The sequence below is a fragment of the Microtus oregoni genome, unplaced genomic scaffold (assembly GCF_018167655.1).
Source record: "Microtus oregoni isolate MIOR12 unplaced genomic scaffold, Mior012 000060F_ref0000265, whole genome shotgun sequence".
Classification (NCBI taxonomy): domain Eukaryota; kingdom Metazoa; phylum Chordata; class Mammalia; order Rodentia; family Cricetidae; genus Microtus; species Microtus oregoni.
In genome coordinates, this window is record NW_024543870.1 from 10,940,869 (window position 1) to 10,958,830 (window position 17,962).

At 50.0% G+C, this 17,962-nt stretch overlaps 2 protein-coding genes across 6 annotated transcripts; one reads left to right on the forward strand and one right to left on the reverse strand.

Moving 5' to 3' along the window:
- The first annotated feature begins 1,539 nt into the window (after positions 1-1,539).
- Positions 1,540-13,855, forward strand: Ube2l6 (ubiquitin conjugating enzyme E2 L6). 5 transcript variants are annotated; one of them, XM_041639834.1, is made up of 5 exons: positions 2,860-2,907; positions 5,393-5,488; positions 7,709-7,895; positions 9,688-9,882; positions 13,517-13,855. In XM_041639834.1, exons 1-4 carry the CDS (start codon positions 2,863-2,865, stop codon positions 9,837-9,839), a joined length of 480 nt encoding a protein of 159 aa, XP_041495768.1. In that variant the 5' UTR covers positions 2,860-2,862; the 3' UTR covers positions 9,840-9,882; positions 13,517-13,855. The 5 variants fall into 5 exon arrangements, with proteins under 5 accessions (XP_041495769.1, XP_041495771.1, XP_041495770.1 ...); XM_041639835.1 differs by lacking the exons at positions 2,860-2,907; positions 13,517-13,855 and adding an exon at positions 1,540-1,634 and having other exon boundaries at positions 9,688-9,975; XM_041639833.1 differs by lacking the exon at positions 13,517-13,855 and having other exon boundaries at positions 9,688-9,975.
- On the reverse strand, positions 11,434-17,259 carry Smtnl1 (smoothelin like 1). Its single transcript, XM_041639831.1, has 7 exons — positions 16,633-17,259; positions 15,399-15,531; positions 15,245-15,296; positions 14,257-14,412; positions 13,934-14,048; positions 13,618-13,769; positions 11,434-11,578 (listed from the first exon to the last, which is right to left on the reverse strand). The coding sequence occupies exons 1-7, from the start codon at positions 17,257-17,259 to the stop codon at positions 11,434-11,436; spliced, it is 1,380 nt and encodes a 459-aa protein (XP_041495765.1).
- Positions 17,260-17,962: the final 703 nt, after the last annotated feature.

Consider the following 17,962-nt stretch of genomic DNA (forward strand, 5'->3'; position numbering starts at 1 on the left):
GAATGTTTGCCATGCGAATATTAATTACTAGCTAACTAGTTTCTGTCATCCAGAAAGCCTCTGCCCCCTCGACAGGAGATCAAGTGAGTCTCCTCCTACCTCCAGAGGACTGAGTGATTCTTAATGTTATTATTAATAAAAATTCAGAGACTTAGCTGGGTGTGGAGGTGCAGGCCTTTAAACCCAGCATTTAGGAGGCAGAGGTGGGCAGATCTCTGAGTTCTAGGGCAGCCTGGTCCACAGCAAGTTCCAAGTTCCAGGCCAGAAAGGACTACATAGTGAAAAGACTCTATCTCAAAAAACAAACGAACAAAAACAACAATGACACAAAAGTTCAGAGTCTGGATTCTCTGTGTTTCAACTTCCTGAGAGCTTCTCTGAGGACAGACACCACACTTTCTCACCTGCTGTGTTCACTAGACAGTCCCTGGCACTCAGTAGTAAGTGCTTGTTAACTAAGACTGACTAGAAATGGGTACAAACGCCTGCTTCCTCCTCCCCTACCTATATTGAGGGATTGCTGATGGTGACCTGTTTATTGTCATCATTTAGGAGGTACCTGGTAAAAGCTACTGAATTAATAGCAGAATTATCCTGCAAGCGAAGCAAAGCAGACATTTGGTTCCCAGACAGACAAAAAAGTATGTGGCATACTGGGTCAAAACTTGGGGTTCAAAATATACTAATTTCTGGGTGAGGTGGGGAAGGTGGGATCCTCACCAGCTTCATCCCAGCAGCAGAATTTCTTCCAGATGCTGTTCAATATTGGGATGGGGGGGGGGGGGCTGCTAATCCACCGTGGCTCAACTTGGGCTAGAACAAGGCATCTCTGCCCTTGCACAGAGGGACGGGAACTCTCGACTGTTCGTGAGAACACACAATAGGTCCATAGTTTGTGATAGGCTGGTAATAATATAAAATAGGCTCCTGAAATCTATCTTGAGCCTTCTCCCACCATCCGTTTTCCAAACCACCATCTAGCAGCGACCTCCTAGGTGTTCTGAGGAGTAAAGGACTACAGGTCGACAGAGTGCCCCAAACTAAAAGCGAATGGGTCCAACAGCATCAGCACCAAGCAACCTAAAAGAAGCCTCCGCTGTGATGTCTAGGCCCAACTGCTGGGCTGCACTGGGATCCCACACAGAGAAGGGAGCGTTCCTTGGAGGGCATCAGTTTACACTGGTCCCCTGCTCGCCTTTAAGATGGGGCACTGGGCCCAAAAAGGCAAAGTGACGTGGCCCAGGGCTTTGAGGTGGGGGTTAGGCCGGCTATCCCTTTGCGGAGGTTACAGAGAGTCCCGCACCAGAGCTAAGTTTGCACGGCGAGTATGTTCTCGGCGTGGAGGGGGCTGGTGAAGGCTCGGGATGGACTCAGGAACCAAGGGAAGCCGAGCTCTCCAAGGACTTAGTCTCCCCCTGCAAGAGCAGAGTTCCTGGGATTCAAGACCACGGATCTGGGCACTCGACCGTGCCCTCCAGGTATCTCCCGAAGGGGTGGGGAGCCGCTAGGGTCCGTGTGGGTGGAGCGGGGCGTGGGTGTGGCTCAGCCTGTGATTCAGAGAGCCGGGACCTGCGAGAGTCTGCTGGTGCCCCACACTCGAACCCGAGATGACAGCCAGCAAGCGAGTAGCGAAGGTAGGCGCATTGAAGACAACCCCTTTCTATGCCCCCCGCCCCATGCTCTATGCCTTCCGTTTCCTCCGGCTGACCTCCGGCGCTTTTGCTTATTAGGGTGGGCTGAAACCCAGGCATCTGTACCCTTTCCCAATGAAGGAGTGAAAGGGGGCGATCGGTGTGTATGTGTGTTTGTGGGCTAGGATGGGGACACACAAGACAAGAGCTGTCACTAGCTTTCCGAGTTGTACTAGGGTGAGTGTGTGGGTGTGTGGGTGAGAATGAACTAACTCCCCAAAGTGGTTTCAGTTTCAATTCTGCTAGAAATTTATTAGTGGGGCGTTATCTCAGGCACAGAAGGGTTCTGTTGCGCCACCTACTGCTAGAGATGCAGACGGGATGGGCGGTCCCTGGAAAGAATGTATACAGAATAGTCCCTGGATGAGAAATTCCAATTTATGCCCTGTTAGGTTCCCAACGCAGTCCGCTACAGATGCTAAATGCCTGAGCCCAGTGTCAGGCGGCAGGGGGCAGAAAAGGAACAAAAATCGTATCCCATTTGCGCTTTCGTTTCTTTCTGGGACACTGTTTGAGTACGATCTGGAAGAATGGGAAGGAGGTAGTTTCCTTAGGATTTTCTAGAGGGCTAAAGGGAGCCACGGTTGGAGATCTTAGATGAGAAACGCTGGTGAGCTGGGGCTGGCACACCCAGGCTTTAAGTCTTCCCCTCCAGTCTGCCGAATTTAGGGAAAGGCTGTTTCACGAGAGAAAAGAGGTGACCGTTGTCGTCAGCTATACAAAGGGAAATTCTTTAAGTTGGAGAAGGCCAGAGCAGGCTCATTCCAGAACTAAAATTTAAAGGCTGGCGCAAAATAGGGCAGAGGGGGTTTGCTACCTTAGTGCTAAGAAATGGACTGTCTTGCATTGCTTCCAGAACCCTTAGTGCCAGGCAGTTTGTTTTTTTTTTTTATCTAATTTTTATAGCGGCTCTGTGAGATAATTGTGTCTTCCCATTTCACAGAGGAGGAAACTGAGATATCAGAGAGAACCTGGCTGACCAGTGCTGTTCAGGTATTCAGCGGGAGTGACTGGGCTGGAATTTGAGCCCAGACTGAAGAAACTCTAACTCACAGGGCTTTTAATGGCCTTTGCGTTTTCACTTTCAGTTCCTCTAAGTCAGGTGACTTACTAGCAGGCTTTGGGAGGAGCTGTGTGCCTTAGCTTGGGTTTCAGCAATTATGGGAAAGGCATGGCAGAATTCACCAAAACACAGGAGATCCAAGTATTCCCAGTGGTAAGAGAGAAGATTCCCCTTTGGTATTTTTTTTTAATTTTGAGATAGGGTTTATGTAGTCTGGGTTGGTCTCAAACTTGATGTGTTGCTGTCAATGAGCTTTAATTTCTTTTTTAAATTATTGCTTTTATTTTACGTGTAAAAAGGCAGGTGTTCTGCCTGCATGTATGTCTGTGAATCACCTGCATGCCTGGTGCTAGCAGAGGCAAAAGAGAATATCAGATCCCCTGTAACTGGTTGTTACAGAGATAGTTGTTAGTCACTATGTGGGTGCTGGGACTTGAACCCGGGTCCTCTGGGTTAGAGCAATAAGTGGCACCCAACTTCTGAACCTTTGATTTCTCGATTTCTCTGCCTCCACCTCTTAATCCTGGGATCAGTGATGTATAACACTTTATCAAGTTTTATGCAGGGCTGGGAATTGAACCCAGGGCTTCACACTTGCTGAGCAAACACTTTACCAACTAAGCTGCATCTCCAGCCCAGAACATGGGCACTCAAGATCTGTGCTCTACCTAAGCCTCTCTTTTTTGCCCAAGCTCTAGAAGATAGTTATAGTTAGGTAGAAGAGGCAAATGCGTGGTCATGGTTCTAAGTAGGAGGCACAGGAAGCAAATTGTTGGCCTGACTAGACGCGGAAGCGAGGCTGAGAGATAGAAGGGACTGTGGGAAGTTTATGTGTGTGGAGCGGGAGTACAGAAGGCTTACAACAGCAAAGGACCCCACCTCCAACCCCCTGGGCAGGGGAACTTTCTCTTTGCCTGTGTTTACACAAGCATTTCCCAACCTTATCTCTGTTGCCCCTTGGGACCAGATAATTCTTTGCAGGTTGTTTCCTCAGCATCCGGACTTTACCTGCTGAACTGTGGTAGCATTTACCCCATTCGGGATAAGGGAAGACGTGTCTAGATATTGGCAAATGTCCCCTAGTGGGTAAAGGCATCCCAGCATGAGAACCACCAGTTTGTATCTATTCATTGTCCCAGAGGACTGAGTTGCCTTGAATGTGTGGTTTTACAATGGCCCGTGTGTCATCATTGCCCCTCTCCCCCCACACAAGGAGAAGATCTGGAGTTCCGTGGGTGAGGTTCCTTGATCAGATGCACTCTGGTAACTGGAGACTCTGGGTATGCTGGGGGAGGGGGGTTCAGTGGTAGGGTGCCACCTAGTATATTCAAGGCACTAACCAAACCAAATCCACAAACTCTGGGTTGTTCTGTAGTGACAAAACTGTTTAGCTCAACTTTCCCAAATGTACTTAGCCATGAAGCCCTTTTGCTGTAGTAACTATTAATATTTCAGTGGCACCTGCACACACTTGTCCTGTCTGAGCCCTCGGCTTTGGCGTTCTGCTTTTCCACCTGGTGGGCTCCTATCTGTTCCTCAAGGCCTATCTCACAGCATGTGACCTCTGTGAAGCGCTCTTGTTCCCCCCCTTCCCTCCTTCCTGATCGTGTGTCCATCCACACTATCCACACCCTCCAATCTGAATTCCCTCTGTTACCTCAAAGATGTTCCTGGGGCTGCACCCTGTCTTCATCAAGGGTCCATGGAGGATGCTCAGGCTACTGCTTCTGGGAGAATCAGGGATGCCCAATGGACTGCCCATTTCTGAGAACCCCTGGTTACCATGTATCACGCAGAGGTTCTCATTAGGGGCAGCCTGGATCAGTCCCTTACCCCTGTGGTGGTGTGGTGGAGGGCATGGATGGGTGATGTCCTTGCCTTTGTTCTGCCAGTGAATTCAGCAGATGTCACTGAAGACGGAGAGAGGAAACGGGACTCCGTGACTTTCCAGGAAGCAGGCAAGAGGACTGAGTTAGGTACCTTGCTTTCAGAAAGGAAGGTTTCTAGGAGAGCTTCCTCCCAAGTTCTCAATATTTGAGAGCAGTGATCAGTTGATTCTCATACATGGGTCTGCGGGGCTGGGGTGAGGCCGAAATCAGCTGTGCTGAGTGATCACACCAAGTGCTCCCTAAGCGGTGGCTCACACCAAGTGCTCCCTAAGCGGTGGCTCTCGAAGTTGGGTTTTCCTGTGGGCCACCAGCTCACAAACAACAGCCTCATTAATTATGAAAGCTTGGCCTTAGCTTAGGCGTTTCCCATCTATCTCATATGACTTAAATTAATCTGTTTTTGTTAATCTACGTTCTGCCATGTGGTTCAGTTACCTCTCTTCTGTACTGGATGTCTGACTTCTTCAGTGTCTAACTGGTGTCTACTGCATGCCTAGCTTTATCCTGAGTTCCTCTCTCTGTCTGGAAGTCCCGCCTATTCTCTCCCCCTTAGCTATTGGCCAGCGAGTTCTTTATTAAACCAATCACAGTGACACATCTTCACACAGTGTAAGCAAATATTCCACAACAGGCTCTGACCTTTTGCTTTCTGCTCTTGGGATATCCTGTTTGGGCTTGCTGCATGGCTGCCGGTCGGGGGCTGGGGTTATGGGCACTTGGCCCACTGTCCCCCCATGTGACCCCTATAGGAGTTGGAGGATCTTTTGGAACAACTTCCACCGTACCTGCGGGACCTGTCTGGCAATGATGACAACGTGCTGGTGTGGAACATGCTCCTGCTGCCTGTGAGTGTCCCCTCTTAGGTAGGGGGTGACACAGGCTTGCATGGGCAGGGAGGGTCAGGACTAGTTGAGACCGTCCTTTGACCTGGGATCTCTTTCTGGAGGTTGTGGTGTATGTTAAAGGCCGTGTCTCTGGACCAATTCCTTCCAAGTCCAGTCAGACCAATGAACACACCAACAGAAACTTTGGACTTAGAGGACATCTCTCCTTCAAACTGGTAGCTACCAAGTCCACCAAAGAAGGTTCAGCAGACAAACTATCAAAAACAGGAGAGGCTCAGTTGTTGCTTATGACGGCCTGAGTTCAACCCTCAGCGCCCATGGAAACAATCAGGCGTAATGCTAGGAGCTTGTATGCCACCAGCTTTTCAAAATCTAGCTTAGGAGCTGGAGAGATGGCTCAGTGGTTAAGAGCATTGCCTGCTCTTCTATAAAATCTAGCTTATTTCAGTTATCGTGATGTCTTCAAGATTACTCCAAGTTGTAGCATGTATTATGTGTCTCTAGCATGTATTATGTGTCTCTAGCATGTATTAAGTGTCTCTAGCATGTATTAAGTGCTCCCAGCATGTATTAAGTGCCCCTAGCATGTATTATGTGTCTCTAGCATGTATTATGCGTCTCTAGCATGTATTATGTGGCTCTATTATTTGTCTTCTTCAGCTGTATAGGAAAATGAAACCATGAAATTTGCAGGCAAATGGTTAGACCTGGAAAGTGGGGCCACTCAAACCAAACCAAGCCAACCAGAATGTTCTTTCTCACATGCAGATCCTGGTCTATAGTGTCAACATGCAAACAGCTGTAGGGTGGGCACAGTGTGACATTCGAAAGGAGACCAAGAGTGGGTGGTATTAGGCGATGAGGACAGACAGGGTGCAGGGAGAAGGACACAGGAGTCATGACGGGACATAAAGCTGATGGCTTTCCAGTTTTATCCCTGTTGTAGTTTTCCTCTTTTGTGTGTGCCGAGCGTGAGGATGTAACATGTAAAACCCTAATCATTTGCTGTCGCTGGGAGGCCTGCTCTGTTCTGAAGGGAAACAGGAGGAGGACCCCATGACTGGGAGGGTGGAGGGAGGGACGGGAGGCTTTGGTCAGAATGGATTATACGAGAGAAGAATAAATTAAAACAAAACAGAAAACCTAAGGGAAGTTGCATGGTTCAGAAAGGTTGCTCTAGCTGTGAAGTTCACTGAGATGAATAGGGTTTGGGACTGGACAAATGTTTTTGTGAGTGGCTACCTTAACTCCGTGATATTTTTATTTGTGACTTCATTAGGTTAAAGTGATTTTATTTAAAAAAAAAATTCTTCTGGGTGGTGGTGGCACACGCCTTTAGTCCCAGCACTCCGAAGGCAGAGGCAGGCAGATCTCTGTGAGTTCGAGGCTAGCTTGGTCTACATAGTGATTTGCAGTACAGCCAAGACTACACAGACAGAGCCTGTCTTGAAGAACCAAAAAAGAAAAAAAAAAGATTCTTGGGGAGCCCTGGAGAAATGGTTCAGAAGTTAAGAGCACTGGTTGCTCTTGCAGGGGACCTGACTTCTGTTTCCAGCACCCACATGGTGGCCCACAACTGTCTGTAACTCCAATCTCAGGAGAGTCAACGACTTCTGACTTCCATGTGGGCACTCACACACATAAAATAAGGAAATCTTTAAAAAAAATTCTTTGAGGAATATTTCCCAAAGTGGAATTGATGGATCCCATTTTGATTTTTGGAGAACTGCTTTCTGGTTTTCCATAGCATCTGCACCATTTTCAATTAGTAACTTTGTTCTTCAACCATTTCACACACACACTCACACACTCAGCTCTCACGGCCGCCTCTTCTCTGCCCTGGGCATCTCCTTCTCACGTGTCTGTCTGTTTTCTGTTGTGACCCATTGAGTTGAGCCAGGTCTGTCTGTGTGATCTTCTGGGTTTCTGTCCCATCTTTCAGTTGAGGAAACTGAGGTTCAGGGATGGGAGATGGGTCACACAGGACAATAGGGTGAAACCCAGGGTCAGATTTTTCTGTCCAATGGTCTTGTGAAAGTCTATCCTTCCTCTCATTTCTAAGGCAGTTGCCAAACCCTCATATCTTCCTGGGAGCAGAACAGAGAAACCCGGGATCCTGGGATGGGAAAGGGAGGGAACCAGATCAAAGCCCTTGGAGAAAATCCATCTTTCAGGGGGTTGCATCATCAGAACAGAACTCAGTGTCTTCTCTTTGACCAGGACCAACCTCCCTATAACCTCAAGGCGTTCCGTCTGCGGATCGATTTCCCCAGGGAGTATCCATTAAAGCCTCCCACTTTGAAATTCATCACCAAGATCTACCACCCCAATGTCAGCGAGGATGGGCTGGTGTGTCTGCCCCTGATCAGCATCAGGAACTGGAAGCCTTACACTAAGACCTACCAAGGTAGGGCTGGCCTTGCCCAGAAGAGGGTTCGTGTAGATGGAGGCCATTGCGTGGGGGATGTTTGGGGCTTAGTTTGAGTTAAAGGCTTAAAAGAGAAGAGATAGGGAGAGAGGTGTAAGTCGGTTGGTGGAGTGCTTGTCTTTAAGGTCTTAGGGTCAGTCTTCGGCGCCACATGAGCCTCTATACAAGCTCTGTGTCAGGTATGTGTGTCGGATTCCCACGTGTCACCTACACACAAACAAATTAATTTCAAAAGCTCATTCTCAATTGCATAACAAATTTGAGGTCTACTTGGACTACATTAGACCCTGAGTCAAAACTAAATAAACAGATGCTGGAGAGGTGACTGACTCCCAAGTTAAGAGCGCATGGTGTGCTGCCTCTGCAGAGGACCTGGGTTTGGTTCCGGACCTCAGTCGGTGGCTCCCAGCATCCGTCATTCCGGTTCCAGGCATTCCAGTTCCAGGCATTCCAGTGCCCTCTTCTGGCTGTCACGGGTACTGCATGCATGTGGCACACATGCACACAGAGGCAAGATACGCATGTGTAGAAACTTAAGACTGTATAAATAAAAATGTTTAACCATTTATGTATTTAATATGTATGTATCCTTTGTCTACATGTATGTCTCTGCACCATATGCATGTCTGGTGCCGGTGAAGGCCAGAAGAGGGTGTTGGAACCCTGGGACTGGAGCGACAGACAATTGTGAGGTGCCATGTGAAGGCTGGGACTCAAGTGTAGTGCTCTTAACTGCCGAGTCACCGCACGGTCCAAATAAATACATTTATTTACTTATGTATTTTATATATGTGGATGTTTTGTCTGTGTGTATGCGCAGCAAAAAGGGCATTGGATCCCCTGGGACTACAGTTGTAGAGTTATGAGTCACCATGTGGGTGTTGGGAATTGAACTCAGGACTTTTAGAAGTCCTTATCTGATGAGCCATCTCTCCCGCCCAAGCACATTTTAAAGGTGAATAAAGTCTAGGTGAGCCTGTGGGATGAAGGAATGCTTCCTGAGATACTGGACGGTCGGGATACTCTTCAGGGGTGACCGAGAAACTGAGCCACGGTTCGTGCACAGCTGAGAAAGATTAAAAGCCACTGGGGTGGGAACGGTTTTCAGTCTTTAGTTTAGAACTACTTCACCTCAAATAAAAGTTTCTTTAAAATTCCAACCTAACACAAAACCAGGGTGTTTGAGACGTGGCTCTTCAGTTAAGAACGATTGCTGTTCTTGCTGAGGACAGTTCAGTTCCCAGCACCCACATTAGGCCCCTCTCGACGCCCTCTAACTCCAGGCCGAGGGTATCCAACTCCCCGTTCTGGCCTCCAAGACCATCTGCACATGTATGGGCGCGCGCACACACACACACACACACACACACAGAGAGAGAGAGAGAGAGAGAGAGAGAGAGAGAGAGAGAGCGCTAAATAACAAAACAGAAAATTGTTGGGAGCGGTGAGACCCCAGATCCTGAATTTCTTGTAATCCCCTGATCTGAGTGCCTACAGCTGCTCTGAGCATGAGACCTTCAGGAGTTCCTGATGGCAGGAGAGTGGTTTCTGGTGGGTTTGGCTGGGGCGTGGCTGTCTCTATATAATCTGCCCCTCAACACAATAAAGGGGGCATTCTTGGGGAATTCAAGGATGACCTGTGTCGCTGTCTCTCTGTCTGTGTGCGTCTGTGTATTTTAACCTCTAGCCCCTTGCCCGAAGCTCGGTAACTGGGTGCCAGCTCCCATGCTCCTCCTTGGCACTGACCTCCCTCTCTGTTCTCTCTCCCCAGTCTTGGAGGCCCTCATTGTGCTGGTGGGTAAACCCAATCCAGAAGAGCCTGTGCGGTTGGAACTTGGCGAGCTCCTGACCCAGAACCCAGAGATGTTCAAGAGAAACGCAGAAGAGTTCACCCTTAAGTTTGGAGAGGACAGGCCCTCTTAGCTCTCCTTCTCAGGCCTCTCTGCCTAGATCTTCTGCTTAGTGGGTGTGTATCAGGACTGGCACCAGAGGCCTTTGGAGGCCTATCCTCTGATCACATTTTCCTTTGTGGCTGCTAATTATGAATAAATGTGCCTAGTGTGTGTGTGTGTGTGTAGGCCTGTGTGGGGTGTCATTTGGTGGTAGAGGTGCCATTCCCACACTCTTGGCCGCTCCCAAAGCCAGTGCAAGTTAGGTCCGCACAGTTTTGGGCCTGCTTTCCCATTCTCCATCTGGCAGAAACTTGAATGCCTCAGGGCCCAGGCACCAAGGAAGAAGGAAGACAGGACCATGGCTAGAAGGCTGGGCACACAGAAGGAGCCAAATTCACTGTTGAGTGATTGGAATCAGCCATGCTTGTTCTAGGTATGCCCAGACTTAAATGTTAATCATTTTGTTTTTGCGCTGGTGAATCTCAAAATGAAGAATTTAAACTCCATCCAGGAATCAGACTTCAGGGTTCTAGACAGCTTGCTCTCTGACTGGCTACGTTTCTGGGGGCTAGGCCTCAAGAAGGGGTTTGTGTACCTCTAACCTCTAGTCCAGGGAGCTCCACAAAATGTGTGCGCTTGTCTGTCATTGACTTCACAGATGAATCCCAGAGTTCAGCTAAGTTTTCCAGGAGAGGAAAGGTTTTTTTTTTTTTTTTTTTTTTTTTTTTAGCTTTTGTTGCGTTTTCATTTTGAGTGTTTGTGTACGGTGGATGAGCACACCAAGGCCTGGGAGCAGAGGTACAAGAATAATTCTTGGGAGAGAGTTTTCTCCTTCACTATGTAGGTCCTGAGGATTCAACCAAGGCCACCCATCTGGCTTGGTGGCCTGTACCTTTTGCCTTCTGAGCTGCTTGGGTTAAATGTTTCATTAGAAGGAGGGCTGGCTGGGGACTGATAAAAGAGTGTGACCCTGCTTCTAGTGGCTATTGTCCACACACGATCAGGAATGCTGGCCCTGAGTGGACCATCCTCAGGACGCCTTCCAATGGACATCTGTCAATCAGCAGAGACCACATTTCTTCCTGCCTGGGCAGCCTGTCTGATTTCCCCTTGCTGGTGCCAGGGAATGAACCCACAGCTTCATAGATGCCAAACCAGCACTCTCTCACCCACTGAGCTTCAGTACAGTGGCGTTAACACAAGGCGAAACTTCAGACACACTGGGAGGGATTTGTTTCATTTGAAAACCATCGAGTTAGAATTGCTGTCCATCTCGAGAGCGCCACTTACTGGCCGGCTGCGGCAGCCCAGTTGGGTGAGATTTCTAGAGATGGTCTACTTCCTGTCTAGAAATCCCCCCACTGTGGAGGAGAAGTGGAGAGGGTGTGTGTGTGGCGGGGGGACCTGGGAAACTGCCACCCACAGCTCCAAATGCAGGCTTCTTTTTATTTTTGGCCACTGCCTATTGCACACACGTGTGGCTCGTTGGGGTGCGGGGAGCATCAAGGAACGAGAGGAACTTTACAAAAGCACTTTTAATGACTGGTGCCACTGGCGTGAAGCACCCGAAGGCTATGGCTGTCGGCTGTCTCACCCTGCTTCCTCCACCTGCGTGGCTTTGCCCTTCATTTCTTTTTCGTCTTCACCAGCCCTTTCTGCACGAGGCTACGGTACAGCTCCTGGATGTAGGTGTAGACACACTTGGAGTCGGGCACGGCCAGCCGCACCATGTCTTCCACTTCTAGCAGCTGGGCACAGTCGGCTAGTTTCCTGAGGAGAGGGCAGAAGGAGGGGCATAGGGTCAAAGGTGAAGAGGGAGCCCAGGAGATGGGTCCAGGCAAGTGAAGGCCACTGGGTCAGCCAACCCAGTGTGAGTGGAGTGTGGCACCTGAGGTCCCTGCAGGGGACCTATAATTTCGATGGGCCTGGGTCTCCGGATCCTCACGTTTCCTAGTCTGTATTCTCTTCTTCCTTGAACATGAGCACAGCTGCGCTCTGGATTAGGGACAGAACATGAGTCCTCCCTAGAGTGCTGGCTGGCAGCAACCAGAACAGCTCCCATCAGTGAGATCACCTATTTTGTAAGCACCTACTGTGTGCTAATAGTCTTCTGTTTGTCAGCCAAAACTCTGCCCTCACGGGGCCAACAGTAACCAAGCCCACAAAGCAGAAGCTGTATCTGATCGGCGAAAGACACTACGGAGAAGGAGAGAGCAGAAAAGGGCCATTCCACACTAGAGAGGGCCCCCGATCGTTTTTAATAGGGTGCTCCATAGCAGTCGACAGAGAACATTTGTATGACTGCTCGCTGTGTGTCCAGATGGCAGGTGACCCAGCAAGTCCTCATTTTCTAACATCTTGGCTGCATTTGGAGGCTACTTGATAGCCCTGGTTCTGCTGGGGCTGATAAGCCTGGCTAATCACAGCTGGGGCCTCCCTGCCCAGTGCCAGGTGTCTTATCGGGTGACCCCGGGAGACGGTCTCGGTTACTCCTCTTTATCTCTAACAAGCAGAGGAGGAACTGAGCTCAGAGGGTTTCGTGCTTTGCCCAAGGTGAAAGAGTGTAACAGCTGGGAGTGTGGTACCTGAGGTCCCTGCAGGGAACCTATAATTTCGATGGGCCTGGGTCTCCAGACCCTAACGTTTCCTAGTCTGTATTATCTTCCTACCCCACCCTCTGCACAACCCTGTCTCCACCAGTGACTTAGAAGTTTCTTTCTGGGTCATTTCCCAGGTTGGAGGTAGGAGCTTGAAGGTGGCAGGAACCCCAACCCCTTTTTGCCACTCTGGCAACCTTGCTTGTTTGGTTGGTTAGTTGGTTGGTTTTGTCTTAAGATAGGCTCTCACTGCATATCCCAGGTGGGCCTGGAACTTGAGGTCCTCTTGCCTCCACCTCCTGAGTGCGGGGAATAGAGCCATGTGTCCCCACACCCCTTGTTCAAAGTCTTATCTTTGACCCAGTTTCCCCCTTCAGTCTCTTCCTTACACTGCCCTTGGCGTGTGGCTATGCGAGCCTCGGCAATAACACCCCTCCAGGACCCAAAGTGAATGGTGATTATCGTGGTACCCTATCATTCATTATAATGATAGCAATGCAGTCAGGAGCTTTTGAAGGGCTTGCTGTGGGTTTGGCCCTGTTACGGGGTCCAGGAACTTAATTATGTTACCGAGTTCTTATCTCTGTACAAGGGGGAAACATCATGGGATGTGGGGGACCTTGGGCATGTCCAAGGTTACACAGAGTTAAAATCTGACCCCACGTCCAAAACCAGAAGGTCTACCTGTCTTCTCTCTTTTATTCTGCTTCAATTTTGAATCTTCTGTGAATGTGTGTGTTGGTGTGCACATGTGTGTTGGGTGTTGCACCTCAGGAGCCACCCGCCAAGCTATCTGAGTCTTGGTCTCTCACTAATTAGACTAGTACAGTCAACAGGTTCCAGAGATCTGCCTGTCTAGGGCACACTTGCCATTTTACACAGGTTCGGAGGTGGAACTCAGGTCCTCGAGGTTGTGCAGCAAGCATTTTACCGACTGAAATATCTCCCCGGCCTTTGAATGTTCTTCAGGGCACCTGTCGCTGCCTGTCATTATATGTTAGCTGCATGTATGTTCTTAGGACCTGTCTCTTCATTTAGAACAGAAGCCACAACGGAGCATAGTTTTCTTTGTTTGAGCCATTGACCTAAAGGTTCTTTTTAAACCCCTCAGATACAAGGTTGATTACCTGCACGCATCCTGTATGCTCCTCTGGATCTCTCTGAGGCCACCCACTTCCCTCCCGACTCTGCCTTCCCAGGACTGGGGCTTACTCTGCAGTGGAGAAGGCTAGCGTGAAGTTGTGCCGCCGCTTTGCTGGGTCCAGCTCTGCATAGTCGAAGGCGTCTGGGAAAAACTTGTGGATGAGGGCGCAGAAGGCCATGCCGCTGCTCCAGCTAGAGGAGAAGTTCTGGATGTCCACGTGCTGTGATAGACAGACAGGGAACGAAAGACCTAAGCGACCCTGGGCCGGAGGGCCTGGGCTTTGCCTCTCCCATCCTTTGGAATCTGGACCCTCAGATTCTCCGCCACACATTTGTCCTGGGGAAAAGTGTCCCTGCCCCTTCTGTATCCCCAGCCTGTGCCCACCTCATAGTTTCTCGTCATGGCCCGGCACCACTCCAAAAGCATGTTCTTAACACCACCAATGGCTGCCCCGGCTGCCTTTGTGTTCCGGAACAGTGCAGTGGGGCCCGAGGCTGCCCTGTGAGGGGAGGAGCGAGATACCATAAACAGTCCTTTGTGGGGAATCTCAGGCTACAGGTGATGGTTTCTGCTGGTCCCCAGGCCTCCCTCCCTCCATTAGCCCCCATCCATAGATCCTAGGAAATCTCAGCCCACCCTGGCTCCTGGTTTGCATCTAGATCCCAGGGAAAATCTCAGTCCACCCTGGCTCCTGGTTTGCATCCTACCCGCCGAACTTGTCCACGATGGCTTTGCGATTCTGTGCGCGGGGTCCCCGGGGCCGAGTAGGGGCCGACACCCTGCGTTCTGGTGCTCTCTCCTTCTTTTCCACCGAGGGTGGGGGTTCCGTGGGGCTCTGGGGCACATCACTGGGCGAAGACTCACTACGTGGAGAGGTTGCAGGAGCACGAACGGGGAGTAAACCAACACCACCGAGTCCAGAGCAGCTCTGGGGGGGTGGGTGGGGGGTGGGGGCTTGCTGGATGATGGGGCAGAGGTCTCTGCTATGGACAGACCTGTGCTGAACTGGTACACACACTCATCCTGTGCCTAGCACTGGATGGGCCAAGAAGCAATGAGAAGACTCAGGCTAATTTTGGGGAGCTTGTGGTCTGTCAAGCCCACATGGGACAGAACTAGAGTACGCCTGGGCTCTGATCTGAGTTTGGAGCCTTGCTTTGTTCTTAATTCCTGTGTGATCTTGAGACTGCCCCCTTACTTCTCTGAACCTCAGCTTCCCCATCTGTAAAATGGGGACAAGGAAGAGACTGGGTGCCGTGGGAGAACAAGCCTGGCTGTCTAGCACTTCCTGGACGTCAGGGGCTTTCTGCTCACACATCACTGGAGCTACAATAGTCCTGGGATGTCCTTACAACTGTCACGTTCCCTTCACAGATGAGAAGAGGCTTAGTGACACAGCCAAGGTCACACGACTGGTAAGTGGCAGAGCCCTCATCCAAACTCAGGCTTTCTGGTCATTCTTATAGCTGACACTGAGAGAGCTGAAGTCATGGGGCCTGAAGAGGCTTCAGCCATAGAACAGGAGGTAGACCAGATGTCTCCCATGCCTCTCACTCTTTGTTTCCTGGGATCTGTCTGGGATACAAGGCTGAGGGCCAGGAATCCTGGAATATCTGGAAATCAGGTTCTGGGGAGGCCCAGAGAGAAGTGGCAGCAGGAGATAGGAGGGGTCAGAGTTCTGGGGCTTGGCATTACCTGGCCGAAGGACTGGTCCCTCCAGACGCTGTGGAGTCTGGACCCAAGCCATCTGGAGGGACAGAACAGAGCAGGAGGAAGCTGAGGCTCTGTCATGGGCTCCCTGCAACTCTTTCCTCAAGTCAGCCGTGTGGCATGCTGGGATCTCCCTTACCTGGGCTGAGGCTGGGTCCCTCGTCTGTGGGGCTCTCAGGCCACTCCTCGGGGGAGCTGGGAATCACCGCTGCCCTCTCTTCTGATTCTTTCTCCTTTCCCTGCTCCTGCTCTTCCGTGGGACTCCCTGGCTCCTGGGATGAACGGGATCTGTGTGGGCAGCTACCCAAGGCTCTCTAAGGACTTCAGAAAGATTTGGAAGGCAGTCTGAGCCACAGTTACCTTCCCCCAGTCCCACTCCCAGGATCTTGGTACCTGCTGGAGGAAGACTGTGCTTTCCCTAGTAATTGTTTGGATAGAAAGCGGCCACATCCTCTACTGAGAGGTACTTGTGTCATGAGGGTGCTAACCTCACCAATAGACTATCACATTGGCAACAAGTTCGTAATTGAATGAGTTATTACAGGAGGTAGGGACCTAGTGAGAGAGGATCTATCCATGAGGGGTGTGCTTTTGAAGGGCATATCTTTCAAGTGATGCATGTATGTTTGTGATGTGTTTGTGTATGTGTGTGTGAATGCATTTATGTGTGTGAGTATGGGCACAGACATGCCACAGTGTGTGTGTGTATGCATTTATGTGTGTGAGTATGGCCACAGGCATGCCACAGTGTGTGTGTGTGTGTGTAAATGCGTTTACGTGTGTGAATATGGGCACACACAAGCCACAGTGTGTGCATGCACATGTATGCATAGATCAGAGGAGAACCTCAGGTGTAATCCTTTCTTTCTCTTCTTTGAGACAAGTTCTCTTTGTTCTTGGGCTGTGCATAATAGGATTCTCCTGTCTTTGCCTCCCATCAGGCACTCTGGGATTTCAGATGTGTGCCCCTGTGCCTGGCTCGTCCATGCGTTCTGAGGATTTGAACCCAGGTGCTTCTTCTCGCTTAGCAGGAGTTTTTACCCAAGGAACCATCTCCCCAGCAAGGGGAATATCTTATGATCTGAGATTTCTTCTCCCTGTCTCCTGTTCCTTGACTGCCATGGGGAAAACAGTTTTTCTCTATCCTGGTGCCCTTTCTCCGTCTTTCTGCCTTAGCATAGACCTCAAAGCAATGAAGCCAGGACTGAAACCTCTGAAACCATGAGCCAAAGTAATCCCCCCTCTTTAAATAGATTTGCTTGGGTGTTTTGTAGTAGTAACAACAACAACAACACCCCAGATGAACAAGGGAATCAGGGAGGCTTTAATTCCAGGGAGGAGGAGACTTGAAACCCTCGTCCATCCCTGCTCACCTGCAGCTCCTTTGCGTCACCTCCAGTCTCTGTCCCATCAGCTGCCTCAAGTTCAGCGTTGGCCTGGTCTTTTACATCAGCCTTCTGCTGAGATTCCGTCTCAGCCTTTTCAACAGTAGCCTCTGCCTCAACACCCTCCTTGGGTTCACGCTTGACTTTATCATTCACATCCGATTTGTCCTTAGCGTCCAGATCGGCCTCCTTTTCATCAGCTTTCTGCGCCTCCGAGGTCGGCGTGGTCTCCTCTTTCCCTTTAACCTCGCTGGGTTCCGGTGTTGTCTCTTCTTTCTTGCCAGCCTCTCCCTCAGAAGTCGTGGTGGTCTCTTCCTTCCCGCCCTCCTCCTCTGCAAGATCAGCCTTGGCTCCCTCCTTCCCACTGGCCTCCTCTTGAGCGTCTGCCGTGAGCTCATTGGATCTGTTTCCATCCTCTGGGCACCGCCCTGACACTGCACCCTCAGATGTGACTTCACACTGCTGTCCTGCCTCACCTGGAGACCCTTCTTGCACACTTGTCCCAGCTGTGCCTTCAGCCACCTCCTCTGTAGTGCTTCCTGGTGGCCCAAGATTCCCAGCAGTTGGAGAGACAGTGGTCCTGTCCTCAGAGGGACTCCCTTCTGTCTGTTCCATGTCTAGAAAGGGAAGACATGAAGACTTGGTCACACGCCACCCGGCATGAGATGCAGACCTTGCCCTCTGAGTGTCCTGGCTCAGGAGTCAGAAATCTGTTGTCCTGTTTCCCTTCCTAGTTGGGCATGATACCACATAACCATGCTCCCTGTGGTAACATAAAGGATACAGATCTTCTTTTGCTAAAGTGGGGCCATATTGACTTGATATTGGATGGTTTTTATCCAATACCCTTCTGTAGGCTATGGCTTTATTATTATTATTATTTTGAGGCAGGGTCTCATGTAGCCCAGGTTGGTCTCAAACTTGCTTTTTAATAGAGGATTTCCCTGAACTCCTGATCCCACTGCCTCTGTCTCCTGAGTGCTGGAATTACAGGCTTGCACCACTACACTTGACCATTATTATTATTATTATCATTATTATTGTTGTTATTAATCATCAAACCCAGGGCTTCATGCATGCAAACCGTCACTTTACCACCGAATGAAGCATCCAGGCTCACATTCTGCCTTTTCAATGATTTTGCCTCGTTTTGATGAGCACAGTGAGGTGGTCACAATTTTTTGCCCTCGTTCCGGAATAAGGAACAATCGCTGCTCACCCCCTAGAGCCTAAAGCAGACCAGCCCATAGAACTGAACAACCCTGCTTCGCTTCCATGACATGGATTCTCAGTTATCGTCTATTTCTGGTGAGTGATA